Here is a 15,856-nt window from a genome sequence, read left to right on the forward strand (position 1 = left end):
ACGGCGCTTCCACTAATGTCCATGGGTGTTGAATTAAAACAGTAAATAACACCGGAGTAGAATGACTGGTGTAGTCCACCATGTACATAGACGGATTAACACCACACTTTTGCTTTATATCAGGTTACGACGTTCACCTGCGGCTCTTCTAGGGTGATTGCGATTTGATTCGAAATGAGTATTTGCTCAATTTTACCGAAATATGTAAGGGGAAAGCTCAAATTTGAAGACACTGAGCAACGTGTTTCTCTCGTTTCTAATTTTATGACTAATACCTTGGTCACATTTGCTCTACGGCGGTCGTACGGCGAGTCGAAAACAGCCGTTTTATTCAATTTTATTCAAAACCTCTATATATGTAGCTGGTAAATGTTAAAACGGCTGTTTTCGATTCACCGTATGGCCGCCGTAGAGCAAATGTGACCAAGATATAATACGTGTTGTGTTTTTTTATTTGTAAGGGAATGAACAAAGCACAAACAACGTGCACGCTTTTTTATGCAACAGTATTGCATTTCACATTTGACCTACCTCCCATCTCAATCAACAGTTCACGGAAAAAAGGCAGAAAATATATCGGAAAGGGAGGTATCAAGTGTCATCAAGGTTCTACGTAACAACATCCAAAGCTGTATAATACTTGGTATTTCCAAATTGTCAAAATTCAGTCTCAGATAATATGTATAATGATGTTTTTAGGTTATGTTTAATGATGTATTTACATGTAGGTCCAATATGGTTGTTTTTCCTTTTCTTTCTCTCTCTCTCTCTCTTTCTTTCTCATACTACCTTTAGAGCGCTTAGAAACTTAACTATAGTTTGTGCCAAATAAAATTGTTTATTATTATCATTACTAATGGTATTATTCTTACAATACAACAAAAAAAAAATAAAACGTAGCCTCTCAAAGGCCAGAATTATCCAGAGCCAATACATGGCACCGAGACGAGTGGCGGTATAGCGCCCCCTTTCGCCTTGCACTTGTCTAAGCGTATTTTCAATTCCTTCCACAGCATGCAATTGAGATTAGTTTGTATGTCTTTAACTTTTTAAAATATGAATTAAGAAAGGACCCAATAGCCCCTGAAAAATAGTAGTAATAAAAAAAAGAGATATGATCGAAATGTCAACTAGAACAACACCAGCTAAATAATTATTATTGTTATACACATCGAAAACACCTGCATAATAGATGAAAATATCAAATTATAATGAGAGTAGCAATAAAGTTCTATCAAAGAAAACAGTTCACCTCCTTTTAGTTAATTCAAGAAAACGCCATCGTTTGTCAAAGTTTATACAAGCTTATGTATAGATTGTTATGACAAGTGATAATAATGCAATAGGCCTAAATGAATGGGAATAAAAAATAATGGCAGGCGTAGATTTGTCCCTTTTTGAAAAGTATGATAAGGCCAAAAAAGATGTCTCCGTCGGAAGTCGACAGAGGGGGAGGACGTCCTATTGAAAGTTTGTTTTGATCGGTCATTCGATCTAACACTAAGTTTCGATGCAAAATTGAAAACAATAGAACGCATTTTTTATTTCATACCCTACACGTCATTACTGTTTCATGGCAAACATATTCACATAATCCAGTAGTGATATAGCGACATTCACTCTTAGGAAGTATACAAAAAAACAAACAAATACATGTATATAGGTTTTAAAGCTGTCAGCTACAAGTTCAATAAGTATAATAGATTTATCGATAAAATCTTAATGTTGTCTATTTTGTTACTTAGGTATAAAAGTGTTAAATTCAGCCTGTATCGTTAAATAAAGAAGTGGAGTAACCGAAAGGAAAATGGCGCTATATCAAATGAATTTTGGATTGGATTGGAAAGAAGAAAGTTTCATTTTGAAACAATATTATATTTAAAATAATAATGTGTCGAGTTTTTTTTTTTTTTTTTTTTTTTAAGTTTTCTGAAACTAAAGGCTTTTTGTCAGTTACACAGACAGATACAATACAATTCGTACATTTCTATAAATTATGATTATCTATCGAGTGGTCACAATAATATGTTAAGCATGAAACAGATGCATTTTCCTTTTACAGAACTAGAACTAGCTATCAATATAATTCCGCTTCTTTCATAAAAATGCATACCTAAAATATAAATTCAATTCATTTTCATCTGACATTCTCTATGAAATTAAAATCCGGGTCTTCTATTCATAATAAAATCTGTACTACAGATCAAATGCGTGACTTATTTGAGAATAATCATAGTCAAATATTGAGTAGCAATTTATAGGCCTACATGTATATAGTTTGTGTGAGTTTTTCAAAAATCGAGCATATCGCATGGAACGAGATTAGTTGCACCGTGGAGTTTTCTTGTATTGGTCATATTCATGTTGCCAGTCAGACATTTCACCTTGCCATCTGCTGAACTCACTCCGCCAGTCCAATAAACCTGGATCGATCGAAGCTTCAAAAATAGAGAGATAAAAATCAACATTATTCATTACGAAAACTGTTTAACCGTCTTCTCACCTTTGTGCACGATAATAACAAAATTTTATTAATGCAATGGTTGTTACCCTGAGTGGATAAAACTTTTCACCGCACGGAAGGTTAGCACTTTTGGAGAATTTTTTGTTCATTGAACAATATCTACATATCACGAATCCATTAATTCCCCTAAAAATGATCAAGGATTCTAAGAACTCAAAGTCAGCCCGCCCTCACACTGTGCCAACATAAAAGGTTCAATATATACATAGGCCTATATATAGTTTTCAGATTCAGTGAAATACGATTCCCATCATATAGAATTTATAAGAGGTAAGATATTGATGTATCTCAATCGTGTCTATTAAAAAATACTACAAGCAGCAAACTGTTTATACACGCTGCTACTGCTAATGACGATAATGACGATGACGATATATATATATAAAGCCTTCATTTGTTACTACATTTGACGCCGACGCAGAACTCTTTGAATTGTATGATTCTAAACTGCGCTGTACGATGTAAAAATGCAAAGGAATATGAATAGATGAAGTACGTATACCAAGTCTAAATAAAATTATGAATGAACATACCAATAATATCCTGGAGCTTTGGGAAATAGTCATTCCAGAATTGACACTGATTGGCCTTCAATGCTCTTCCTACACCAAAATCCAGGGATATCTCCTTGTAAGAGAGCTCTGGTACAGTGAAGGATGGCCAGGTGCCCAACCCTTCACTAGGGTCAGCTCCAGATGTTGGATCCCTATTGATAAAATGATATCATGCATTTTACATAATCTTCCATCTGGAATTTCACAGTTCACAATTGTAAATCTCACAGTTGTTGTCAGTAGCTTGGAGTCCCAACACACACACACACGCACACCCTCCCTGGAATTATCTCCAGCTGCAGATCAACACAAACTTCATCATACACACACACACACACACACACGCACACCCTCCCTGGAATTATCTCCAGCTGCAGATCAACACAAACTTCATCATACACACACACACACACACACACACCATCATACACATGAACGCACTGGACTAGACATACACAAATTTAATTTAAACAGTTGAAGTCTGCGCTAACATGTCTAATAGCGTTTGTTTTTCAATGAATGAGTAATTTTTTCACACTGTGGACACCTCGACAGTGTGACTGTTCGCAGCGTGTTCACACGGTCGACTATGTGAAAATATGATTCACACTGTTTAAATGCTCCAATGCAACAGTGTGAAGGTGATAACACATTGTATTCCACACTGTGAACACACAGTAGGGGCACTATGATCTTTCCAGGAGAAGCTTACATTTCTATTTCTAAAGATACTCTAAAGTTTTCAAAGATGCAGTAGAACTCATACTGCTTTACCCAAATTTAGCAAAGTTCGTCCAGAACTTCATCATCTTGACAGACAACTTCTTTTCTTCGTCCGTCATCTGGTCTAACCCTCTCAAAGGAAGATGTTCAATGAATGGCAGCCCAAACACCAACGTAATTTCTTCTGCGTGACCAGCTCCAAACCAATCTGGCAAACCTAGAAGAGAACTGCAAAAAAAATATGGCGTTGATTATTTAGCATTTAATATTCATTCATCCTCGTTTCACAGCGTCGATTCTTTAATTAGCAGTATCATTCAAAATTGTTCTCAAGTATCTGGAGAGCCTTTCATCAGATCAGACATATTTCTTTGATTTTGATTGGCTGAGAAGAACTGTTACTATGGCAACTCTCGGATAACGCGTCTGAAAAGTCCTTTCATGAAGTGCTCTCGGTGTCAAAATATTTAAATATTTGCAACATGTAAATTCTAATGTGTTGATAAAAGGTGTATCGCAAACACTTCATAAAGCGTCACTTAAATTATGATGTATTAACTACATTAACAAGATGGCAACCTTTAGATAAAACTCTTTTCGTTCGCAAACGCCCACCGTTGCTGTGAGATAAACCCACTCGTTTTAATCTCCTGCTTTCATCAAATAATTGACTGAACCCCAATCGGTCGTTATGTGTCCATTACAAATTATTTGAATCAAATTTAAAGGTTACCTGTTCATCTTTAATAAGGAAACTCTGCAGCCAGAAAATAATGTCCAGAAAAAATAATTATTTTCCCTGGGAAGCGAGGGTGCAGTACTGTCCTGTAAAAATGTATAATCACCAGGTGAATCCCATGCAATAGTCCCTTGTTTTTTTTTATAGTCTCCGATTTGCACGACCTTTGCGTACGACAATTACTTCTCCGTTAATTTCTCCAAAAATACAAGGTGAGAGTTAGAGTTGTGATAAGTCTTTGGGGTTCAGAATCACGGGTGGAGGTTAAGATAAGGTTTGAAGATCTGGTGCATCTTTCGCCTAACTAGTGCATTTTCAGAAGGAGCAATTGTCGCAGATGCAAAGGTCGCGGGACCATTTTTGGAGGCTACAGCCGCCGCATATATATAGTGTATTTACCTACATCATTTCAGCTCGCATACGTACCGTGACGGCTCATGCGTCATGAAGTACTTGAAAACAGTGTCCCCCACACGAGCATGGTACCTAACAAACTGATCTGAAGGACAGGCGAATCGGTGATCTCCAGCAAACTCTATGAAAGATGGCATCAGATCGGCAGAAGGGTTCTCGACAATGGACCAGTCCGTGTATTGCTGAAGAATCGCAGCGATCAGGAAATCATCGGTGACGCCTGGTGTTTCGTAAGTAAAAACGATATAAATAATATTATCCGGTAATGCATGCAAATACACCAGCTGTAGATTAGCCATCTTGAAGATCAGAAATATCAATGATGGCTATGATTAAAGTTATAATAGTGTTGAAAAAAAAGAAGTTTATATTGATAATGAATTACAATTTATAATGATTGAAAATCAAGGGTGGCGCCATTATGATAGCGGGATGTGGGGAAGAAGAAAAACGGAAGATAAGGAAGAAGAATTGGAATTAGGAAGTCGCTTACGAAAAACTAGGAAATTAGTTGGAGAAGGGGTTTTTCCCCAAATTATTTTGCTCCGGTAATGATAAATGCTCAGATAAAGCAAATCGGGGACACGACACTATTTTTCCCCTTCGACTATTAGTCCGGGCTTTATTTTGTCCAAGATGTATATATATGGGTAGGGTTAGAGTTGCAATGTAGTTTTAGGTTTAGGGTAGAGCACAGCATTAAATCCTCGGTTGAAGTTAGGCATTCGATTAGTGTTTGGAATTGTCGCTGGAGCAAATGCCATGGAATCTGCACAAAACCCTTAAAATTTCAGAAGTAATTTTAACATACTACACATACCATATGAGGCCATCAATCCTCTAATAAATCCATCTAAGCCTGTACTATTGAGTGTTGGTCGTGGTAGATGTAGGCTATTGGCAAAGAAGAATTGAAGAAAGAGAGTTCCTTCATCTTTGTTGACACCAGTCAGTACAGGGCACCTCTTGAAGTCATTTTGCTCATACAGATTGGCTGGTTTGTCCTCAAGGAAATTGCCGTCCACAGAAATGGGGCATAATGAATACGCCTGTAAAATAGGATAAGATGAAGATATTAACATACTGCTTGTATATGGAGACCAACTGTATCATGTATCGACACATGTATCAATGGTCAAATCCAGTTCCTTGCCAAACCCTAACTCTAATTCTAATTGTTGAGTTAGCTGGTGACTTCCCAAGTTATTTCACTGAAAAAAAATTGAGTCTATCAGATGTAACTTACAGTCAAACACATCCATATCTGTTAAAGCGGAATGAGATAGAGAGCTGAACAGAAATGTACCTTGTGTGATGATGGTCTAACTGCATTTATGCGATCATCTCCTTTAGAAATACAAAGAATCGTAAGGAAGACGTCTTCAAATTCATACTCCCTGGTCCTATTCCAAATACACTTGTGAAGGATAATGATGACTTGATGGCTATGCTGTTATCGAGAACTGTAAATGCCTCTCTGCATGAATAAAAGTTCCTTGGAGAACTTAAACTCGCACTCCTGTGCTGTAGAAGCCGTCACTTGATCGGGAGGAAATGAGTGGTTACCGTCCCATATCAATCCTACCTTTTCTTGCCAAAGTTGTTGATAAAGTCGTGGCGAAGAGATTGACAACACATCTGCAGGACACTGACCTTCATGAGACCATGCAGTCTGCCTATAAACAGCTTCACCGTGTCGAGAAAGCTCTTCTTAGGATATCTGACGGCATACTACTGAGAGCAGCTGACAAACAAGAAAGCGGTCATAATCGTCCTCTTAGATCGGTCAGCAGCATTTGACACGATAGACCATGAAGTCCTTCCCCAGAGATTGCATGTAGACTTTAAGGTTGATGCCACTGCCATAGCATGGTTCCGGTCGTATCTCCACTGTAGACGACAAATGGTGAATATCAATGGGACTTTGTCATAGGTTTTCCGCAAGGTTCCGTCCTAGGACCATCACTCTTCACTCTGTACACTGCGCCTCCTGTGAAAATACTCTTCATCATGGAATACAAGTTCATTTTACGCGGATGATATGCAATCGCATGTGGCCCAAGGGTGAGAGATGATAATGCTGATGCTATTTTTGCGTCTGACTGCCTGCCTGGCAGAAATCCGACAATTGATGGTGGGGAATATTGTCAAGCGGAATGATTACAATCCTGAATATCTAGTCTTTTCTTCAACACATATGCGAAACAAGATTGCAACACGAAATCTTCTAGGATTGACTTCTGTAACAGTCTGCTGGCTGGTCTTCCTTCATATGCTGAGCAGACTAAATGGTGTACACAATGCTGCTGCTTGCCTGGTACCAAGAAATATGACCAAATCACACCTGTTTTTACTGAGTTGCACTGGCTACCAGTTAAGTACAGGATCGAATTCAAAATCCTTCTCCTGACTTTCAAGGCTGTCCGTGGTTTAGCTCCAGGTTATGACTTGTGACCTCTCTAGATAGAACAACGCTGTCTACGTCCTGTCTTGCGCTGATCTTGTATTGTATCACTCTTCATGTACCCGTCACACACCTAACATGCCTAAAGGGATAAGAGACCGTGTCTTTTCATATTTTGCTCCACACCTATGGAACTCCCTCCCTTCTTCGCTCCGTAAAATTGACAACATTAAACTTTTCAAATCGTCCCTCAAAACTCATTTATTTCATTAGCAGATGTGTAGTAATTAGCTAGATTGGATGAGCCTACGAATGTTTAACAGAAATATCAAAATCATCATCATCATCGTCATCATCATCATCATCATCATCAAGCGAGTCGTTCTATAAAAGATGGTTACATGTATTTAACAAACAATTAGAATTTCAGTAATCTGTGATATAAAATATTTACATGCATGGATCCATTATTGTTTTTGAAGATATAGTTGTAAACGCCGAAGTCATATTTTACCCAAACAACATTATCATTAAAGCACTTTATATTCAACATACTAAGAATCTTACTATTAGATCAGTCAAAAGTAGATCACGTGATAGTGGCAATCATCCAGCTGGCCTCGAATTAAAAGTGATATAGTTTGCCCATCAACTTCACCAACGGCGATTATTGTCATTGATTTGAAGAGTGTAATTTCAAAAGACACTCAATCCACGTTCGTTGCTTCTGAGAAAGGAATATCCTTTGCTAAAAAAATTCTCAACGGGCTTCTATTGATAATTGATCAAGAGATTACAATTTTCGTATTCTTGTTCTTAGATTACAAAGGGGTTAGACAGCCTTTTTCGATCGATAATATTATTTATCAAAATCATTCAGCAAATCGGGTAATTATGTCAGTTGCTTAATATTTTATCAAATATAGATTTAGCAATTTTCGGAAAATTAGTATGTACTATCAAGTTATCTAACATGTACTCACCGGTAGAGAGGCGCTTAGAATCTCGTCTGGAGTCTTAGTTTCCAAACATGCGATCAAGGCAGAAGACGGCGACGTGGCACAACCCAAGGCCTCCCCAAGACTCCTGGCATCTTGTACTTCCATCTCCGCTGGTCTGGGATCAAAGGACCAGTCAGGAAATGTAGATCCACTCTAAAAGAAAGAGTATATAAAAAAGACGGTGGTAATGAAATAGAAAATAGTGAGTTTTCGCACAGTTAAGTATTCAAAATGCCCATTAAATGACAATGAACATCTGGGAGGACTTTGTCGAAAATTGGTGAATTAGAAAAGCAGTTCGTCGTTTGGGTGCTGACGAAAAATGGCAAATACGTCGTGTTTCCAAATTCCATGACAAAACTGCTGGTTTGATTCACCTATTTTCGACAAAGACTTCATGTTCACTTATATAGGGTTATTTGAAGGGCATTTGAAATACGATGTTCTAGAAAGCGTTCTGCAAAAAATCGCTAATATCAGGGGCCGTGGAACGAACGTGAATGTGGGGGTACTGCATATGCATAAAATATCATTTTTATGCTTATTTTCACACTTTTAGACATGATTACTGATTTTTTTTTTCCTCCGGAGAACCGTTAAGAAATGGAGAAACTTAAAAGAAAATAATGTTAAGACTTCAGTACCTGGCCTTCATCACGATTACAATTATACATTTTCTCAACTATTTTAATTAAATTCATTAATTCATGTTTTTTGTTTAAATTGTTATTCATTCATTTATTACGTTCATATCTAATTTTCAATCCCTCGTAATTTTTTTTTTCATTTTTCTATTCCATTACAGCATCATTGAATAATACTACTTACCTGGATGATGGCTTGATTGAATAAATGACGACTTCGTTTAGAGAGTGTGAGGTAATCTACTGACGCTGCACCGGCACTCTCTCCAAATATAGTAATTCTGTCTTTGTCTCCTCCGAAAGCTATTTGATAAAATATAATAATAACATTTTTAATATACAAACAAAATCAAGATTATTTGAATTCAGAAATACGACATAGACCGTAAATAAAGTATGCCATCTTGCCTTCTTGAGTAGTATTATGACGGCATACTTAATTCTTAATGGCCCTCTGTCAGTTTTGTAATCCTGTTTTCCAATCTTGTGTTCAATACGTATTGACCCTATCACATTCTGGTTCTCTGATATGTTTAACTTGCTTCGATATATTTTTATAGATATCAAAATAATCAAAGTCTATAAAGCGTCCTAGTATTTACGATTTAGACTTCCGACAAAAGCTTGTATCATAATTATACCTTTATCATCCTAATAAGCAATCATTACAGACAAGATTAGTTCTCGAAATCACTAAGTGCATGAATACAATGAAATGGTGTCGATATCAGCATGGACCTACAGAGTAATAGGTCCATGATATCAGGGACTTGCGGTAAAAGAAACTAAATAAAATCGATTAGATGAATTGGAATTTAGTGGCTACCTTCAACGTTGTCGTATATCCACTGTAGGGCTGCTACCTGATCCAACATACCAAGATTACCAGGTGCTTCGGCATCCTCTGAAGGAAAACAAAATAACGATATGAAGCATTCAACTAAACTGAAACAACAAAAATTCAGTACCTTTTACGGAAAAGTCGTATTTTTTCAACCAAATTTAGAATGAAAAATAGCGTAAAATATACAAAGGACTCAATTTAACCAGAGAGTTCTACTCCCAACTCTCTGGTTTAACAGTTGCGCAGCAGGTTGACAGGAATTTACCATATTTTTAACGGCAAACTACCGGCAACCTAATGCAAGACTTCCCACTTTAAATATTAAGGTTTGCCTTGAACTTTGGGGATTTTAAAGTATTTTCACGGTAAAATTGGGCACGGAAACTCAGTTTCCCCGTGCTTCCCATTCAGTAAAAGAAAGGTTTGTTTTGTTTAAGTATAATAATAATAATCCACATTAAATCCTCTGGTAGATCGCAGACCCTCCCCCCCCCTCATCCCTTCATTAGTGTGGTAACACTATCATTCATGCCCGCAAAGATTTTTTTTTTTTTTTTTTTTTTTCTTGTTCTGTCTATTTTCCATAAAAAAAGCAGTTATCAAATTTAGAAATTATTCAATCAAACTTCTACGAAGTAACCGTGAATAAAAGGAATTTTAGGACTTATGAGCATAGAGACATCGGCAAATCAGAGTGAGATGGATGCGTTGTCGAAACTTACTGGTAGTAAACTTTGCGAAGACAGCAAGACGATAATTTATTGTAACTACGATGACGTCACCGACAGCGACCAATGGGATTCCGTTGTAATCAAGATCGTTGGCTGTTCCTGCAACAAACCCACCTCCGTGTATCCATACCATGACTGAGGCATTGGTGGGCTGCATAAGGAATAAAAAAGTACAATTTATAGGGAAGCTCATCCTGATGATAAGTTGGTTTTAATAAAAGCATAAAATATTGCTGAAGGTTTGATGAAAATCCATCAAAGAATAAAAAGGTTAGGATTTTTAAAGCTTTTGTTTTGTGTTGTCATATGCGAGCAGATTCCTTTTTAATGAAAAATGATGGATACGAATATAAAAAAAAAAATTCTCGTAGAATGGGGTCTGTAATCTTTTTTTTTTTTTTTTTTAATGACATCTTGATAAAAATATGTATATCACACAACCAAAACACCGTAAGGGGCTACTCGTTTGAGCGTCACAAAATCAAAATTTTATAAATTCATAACTCGGTTATTTTTTAATGGATATTCATCAAACCTTCACTAATATATTAGTGAAGTCGAAGTAATCAAAAGCAGGACAAATTAAGATTAATGAGCCTATAATAGGCTCATTAATCTTAATTTGTTCTGCTTTTAATTACTTCGACTTTTCGTCAGGGTTACCTCCTCCTCTAAAGAGAGGGGCGGCGAAACACTAGGGGTAAAAATAGCAATTGAGAATTTGTTTCCTATACGGTATTTTCTTCCAAGCGAGCCGCGGCGTCAAAATAGCGTTATTTCAAAGGTTTATTCCATGTAAGAATATACCTCATGAACGTTAAGCTATGAAATAATCTGCAACTAGTCAGCGTGGCGCAATTATGCGCTATTGAGAAATTAAGGATTCAGCCGGGTTTCATGTTCGATCAGTAATGAACACGAACTTTAATTTTAGGAGTACTGGACCATTGACTATCATTTGTCCCAAACGGTAATATCATGGAGCTCCATGGTATTATCTTGCCCATGCAGTATTAAGCCATGATGTGTAAAGGGGTAAACCCCAACGTTATATCTCCCAAGTGGACATTGCATGAACTATGGGCATTTGAAATCAATCTTTAGCGCCATTTTAGAAGTATTGTTGGATTCTTATAGCACTATTTTACCTATGAAACCATGGTGAAAACCCAAAATTATATTTCCCAGATGGATATCAATTAGAGCTTTGACCAGTTTTAATAAATGGCAGCTTTTACAATCGCCGTTTTAGAAACCATGCTGGATTTTTTTTTACATATAATTGACCACTGATTATAATTGTAAGTTGTCCTAATGTGTTATAATTATTACCCTTGAAACCATTGTTTAGACCTCAATTTTTTTTCAATTCCCCAGGTGGATGAAGCACGGCCTTTCTGACCATTCTAATACCAAAAGCCATTTCTGACGCCATTTTGGACGCCATCTTGGAGAAAATGATGACAAAGTTACTCTATAGAAAGAAGCCTCACTTTCGATTGCCTTTATAGCTTGGAAAGGGCGGTCTGTCCCATAACTTTCACCCTTTTTTATTTAATTGCTCATACTTTACCTTTGGGCTTGGCGAATAGACATTGAGATAAAGACAATCCTCAGACAATGGACCAGTGTAAGAAGGAGGAGGAAGAGGCTGGGAACAGGCGTCTTTAAAATCTTTCACTGCAAGAGGTCCCTCCCATGGTTGTTTGGCGACTGGTGGCTTGAAGCGACGGGGTGGGTCGGCAAACGGTACTCCCTGTATATCATGGAGAAAATATCATATCAATTAAAAAAGATTGTATTGCATGTATTACGAATTTTACGAAAAGGAATTCACTATGTTCAGTGCTAAGATCCTTTTTATTGATAAATGTATTACAAAAACCCCCAACAGAGTAAAAAATAGGCATTGAAGTCGCAAATAAGCAATATTACAAAAGAAAATTAATAAAATACAATAATATGGATTTTGTTTCAGTTTCTGGTGAATATTTTTGTATTTTGTCTTTCATATGAAATGAAAATTTTTTTCAATTTTGTTTGTATTTATCTTGAGTTTATTTGAATGAAATCCTTAATAAAAGCATGTTGAAAAAATGTGTCATTCAAAAATAACTGTTGGCATCACGTTTGCGAGAGAATTGTCCCTGTGTAATTTAAATTATTGAATTAATTTTATGAATGTATATATAAAAATCATTAGGTCCAATGTTATTCATTTAGTCCTATAAACAATTCCTTTTGAGGGCAAATCACGAATTTTTGAAGAATGGCGAATAAATGCGCACACTGAAACTGGCTGCTGGTTAACTTTAATCTTGTGATAAGTCGCCAAAATGAATGATCAGTTATTTTATTTATAAAGTACAACACATTTTCACTGAAAATTAGGGTGTTGCACATTTAGCCACAACACAAATACATACAGACAAGCATGCAAGATGTGTGGGCATTCGAATGATATTTTCTTATAAAACGCCACCATAAAGTAGGATTAACATGGCAAGCGTAACATAAGAATATAAAAACGCTCTAGGGTTGGAACACGGTCAAAGTTTTCTTAACTGGTCAGTTTGAGAAGAGACTTATATTCTGTAATCTAGAAAACTATAGGAACTTTGACAGTGAGTAAAATTTATACTTATTATGTGTGTAAATACAGTATTTCACTTGCCAGTTCATGATTTTGCCCAAAACGTAGGGATTTAAAAGAGAAGAACATGAAAATAAATGATGTAATCCAAGAATATTATAGATTTGACTGTGAGCGATATTTTTTTTACTGATTTTGTCTTTTAAATAAACATTTCACTTGCCAGTCCTATGATCTACGTTGTGATTTATAAGAAAAGAAATATTTCAAAATTGCACACACATCCTGCGTGCATGTATGGTTTTGGCCTCTTACTTTTCCCAAGTAAAGATGTTTAATTGGAACGCCTTGTGACTAGGATATAATTAACTAGCGTCAACTTTGTTGGGTCTACAGGTTTCATGAGCCTAATTACACACAGGAAGGTTAAAGATATTCGTTCGACCCAACCCATTCTATTTTTTTCAATTTGATATTGCTGATTGACAAAAGTGGATGAATGTAATTGAAAATCTAATACTGATTCTAGAAATGGTATAACTACCGAACTTCCTTTCCCCAAATTGGAAGATATATCAATGACTTTAGAACTATTTTTTGACAGGCGGAAGATTTAGGGCTATTTTACTGTTTCAGTTGATAAATTTGATCCCATCATAGTTATCTTCATTAATGGCGATTTATCTTTAAAATGAGCTGGCTACGATACCCTTCTCTGGTCAGATATGGCATGTTAGGTATAAATCCTATCCAATGGCAGTAAACATTCGACCCTGTAATTTAATGTTGATTTCTTTTGAATTTTACAATAGTGCCACAAGTCTATGGGGAATGTTTTACGCGCATAACACCTATAGGCTCTCCCGCTTTTGACGAGATCGCGTAAGCAGACATTTCTTGGACTGATTATACATTTAGAATGGGGGTGTTAAATGTTTAATGACAAAGAAAATAATGTATTTTTAACATCACGAGAATCAAAATTGAGAATTAGGAATTGAGAATTGAGTATCAAGTTTTGTTCATTTACATACATATCTAAATATATGCACAATCTCAAAATTAAAGTAACAATTATTGGCAGCTTCATCTTTCCAAAATATTGATAACGTTGACACAATCATGGCTCATGGTAGCCAATAAAATGTCCAAAATCTGCAGAATTAGCTTACTGCGTTTAATAAAACATGGTTCACATAACCTTAATATCATCGATAGAAACTGCAACATCTTCTTAAATGAAACTTTTAATAAATAATCCATAAATTGTGAAATATCTTAGTATACAATACGGGCCTTATTCATTATGCTCTTCAGAGCTCCAAAGACTCGATGACCGATTTTCGTCATCGATGATGTTTTTTTTTTTAAAGCTTACCAGATAAACATCAAAGCGTTTATCAACGCCGATATAGTCCTCTTCTGTGAAGTTGACCGTTTTACCCACGAGTATTCCGTGAGCTACTGTCACTGTCGGATCTGCAGTTGATATGTCAGGCATTAAGACAAGGCACAAAAGGCTAAATATGATGCGGAATTCCATTCTTTAACAAACTTTTTTAGTTTAATGTTTCCTTAAACTCTATTCTGTACGTGCGCGGACCTCTTCGTTGCAACCCTCTCTTACGTACTGTGAGTCATTGGTCCTGCCAACAAAGTATTCCTTGGTCCTCCGTCGGGTATATCGATCGTCATTATCATTAGAATTCTAACTTTACCTGTGCCTTTTCTTTCGTAATACCATAAGCAGAAAACGTTGCAAGGCCGTCTGGACTCTGTTTTCTGTGTTTATTTTCTGTGTTTGCAAGCGGAGAAAGCTCAAAAGAAGTGAAGCCTCTTGCAGAATGAAGATGAGGATGTGTGTAAACAATTCCTTTTGATCCACTACAATAGTGAATAGTGTTTCTGAATGGGGTTGCCATATACCCTCCCCAATATACCCCCCCCCTCTTTCACTCTCTCTCTCTCCGTTTCTCTCCCCCACTCTCTCTCTCTCTCTCTCTCTCTCTCTCTCTCTCTATCTCTCTCCCCAATCTTGTTCTTCGGTAGACTTTCTCTTTACTTTCTCTGTCTATAATATTCACGCCCCCCTTCCACTCCCCCACCACGCTTCCCCCACCTCATTCTCCATCACTATCACTTCAGGGGTCCGTTGCAGAAAGAGTTGCGTTTAAACGCAAGTCAAAAAATCAATCGCAAGTCCCAAATGCGCGCTGTTGATTGGTTGAAAATCAAGTTGCGCATGATTTTTAGAGTTGCGATTTATTGCAACCCTTTCTGCAACGGGCCCCTGTTCTTTCTTCTGTTCGCTATACTCTCCTACCTTGGCGGCGATCCCGGTGGTAAGGAAATGCCCCTTACCCCCTCCCCGACCATAAATCCCATGAAACCGCTCCTTGTGAATATCTCACATAGTAATTGAAGAAAAGTGAATTTATTCAATACAAAAACACGATTGATATTCTGATTTGCTGAGGAAAAGTGCAGGCAAATAAAAGGGGTGGGGTCTTTCTACCATGACCACGATAACTTCATTTCAAAACTCGATTTTTTTTTTTTAGAATGACACCTAACACATAAAATAGTTTTTGTAGTATTCATTAACATGATACGTATCTCAATATTGCAAGCGCCAAGCGCGAGCCGGAATCTCTTGATGTTGTGACCAGACAAAGGAGACAATTT

General features: G+C 36.8%; 1 protein-coding gene across 1 annotated transcript; it reads right to left on the bottom strand.

Moving 5' to 3' along the window:
* Positions 1-813: 813 nt before the first annotated feature.
* Positions 814-15,033, bottom strand: LOC129268968 (acetylcholinesterase-like). Its single transcript, XM_054906417.2, has 11 exons — positions 14,550-15,033; positions 12,152-12,334; positions 10,570-10,729; positions 9,830-9,907; positions 9,188-9,306; positions 8,342-8,512; positions 5,775-6,003; positions 4,967-5,174; positions 3,853-4,029; positions 3,058-3,230; positions 814-2,438 (listed from the first exon to the last, which is right to left on the bottom strand). The coding sequence occupies exons 1-11, from the start codon at positions 14,712-14,714 to the stop codon at positions 2,323-2,325; spliced, it is 1,779 nt and encodes a 592-aa protein (XP_054762392.2). The 5' UTR covers positions 14,715-15,033; the 3' UTR covers positions 814-2,322.
* Between the last annotated feature and the right edge of the window lie 823 nt (positions 15,034-15,856).

This window comes from Lytechinus pictus, chromosome 10 (assembly GCF_037042905.1).
Source record: "Lytechinus pictus isolate F3 Inbred chromosome 10, Lp3.0, whole genome shotgun sequence".
In the NCBI taxonomy this organism is placed as follows: domain Eukaryota; kingdom Metazoa; phylum Echinodermata; class Echinoidea; order Temnopleuroida; family Toxopneustidae; genus Lytechinus; species Lytechinus pictus.

Coding starts and splice junctions, on each gene's coding strand:
- LOC129268968 (XM_054906417.2), bottom strand. CDS start 14,714: ATGGAATTCCGCATCATATTTAGCCTTTTGTGCCTTGTCTTAATGCCT. Junction 12,335..14,549: donor AACGCTTTGATGTTTATCTG/GTAAGCTTTAAA, acceptor CATGATATACAG/GGAGTACCGTTTGCCGACCC. Junction 8,513..9,187: donor TCAATCAAGCCATCATCCAG/GTAAGTAGTATT, acceptor TCTTTCTTTTAG/AGTGGATCTACATTTCCTGA.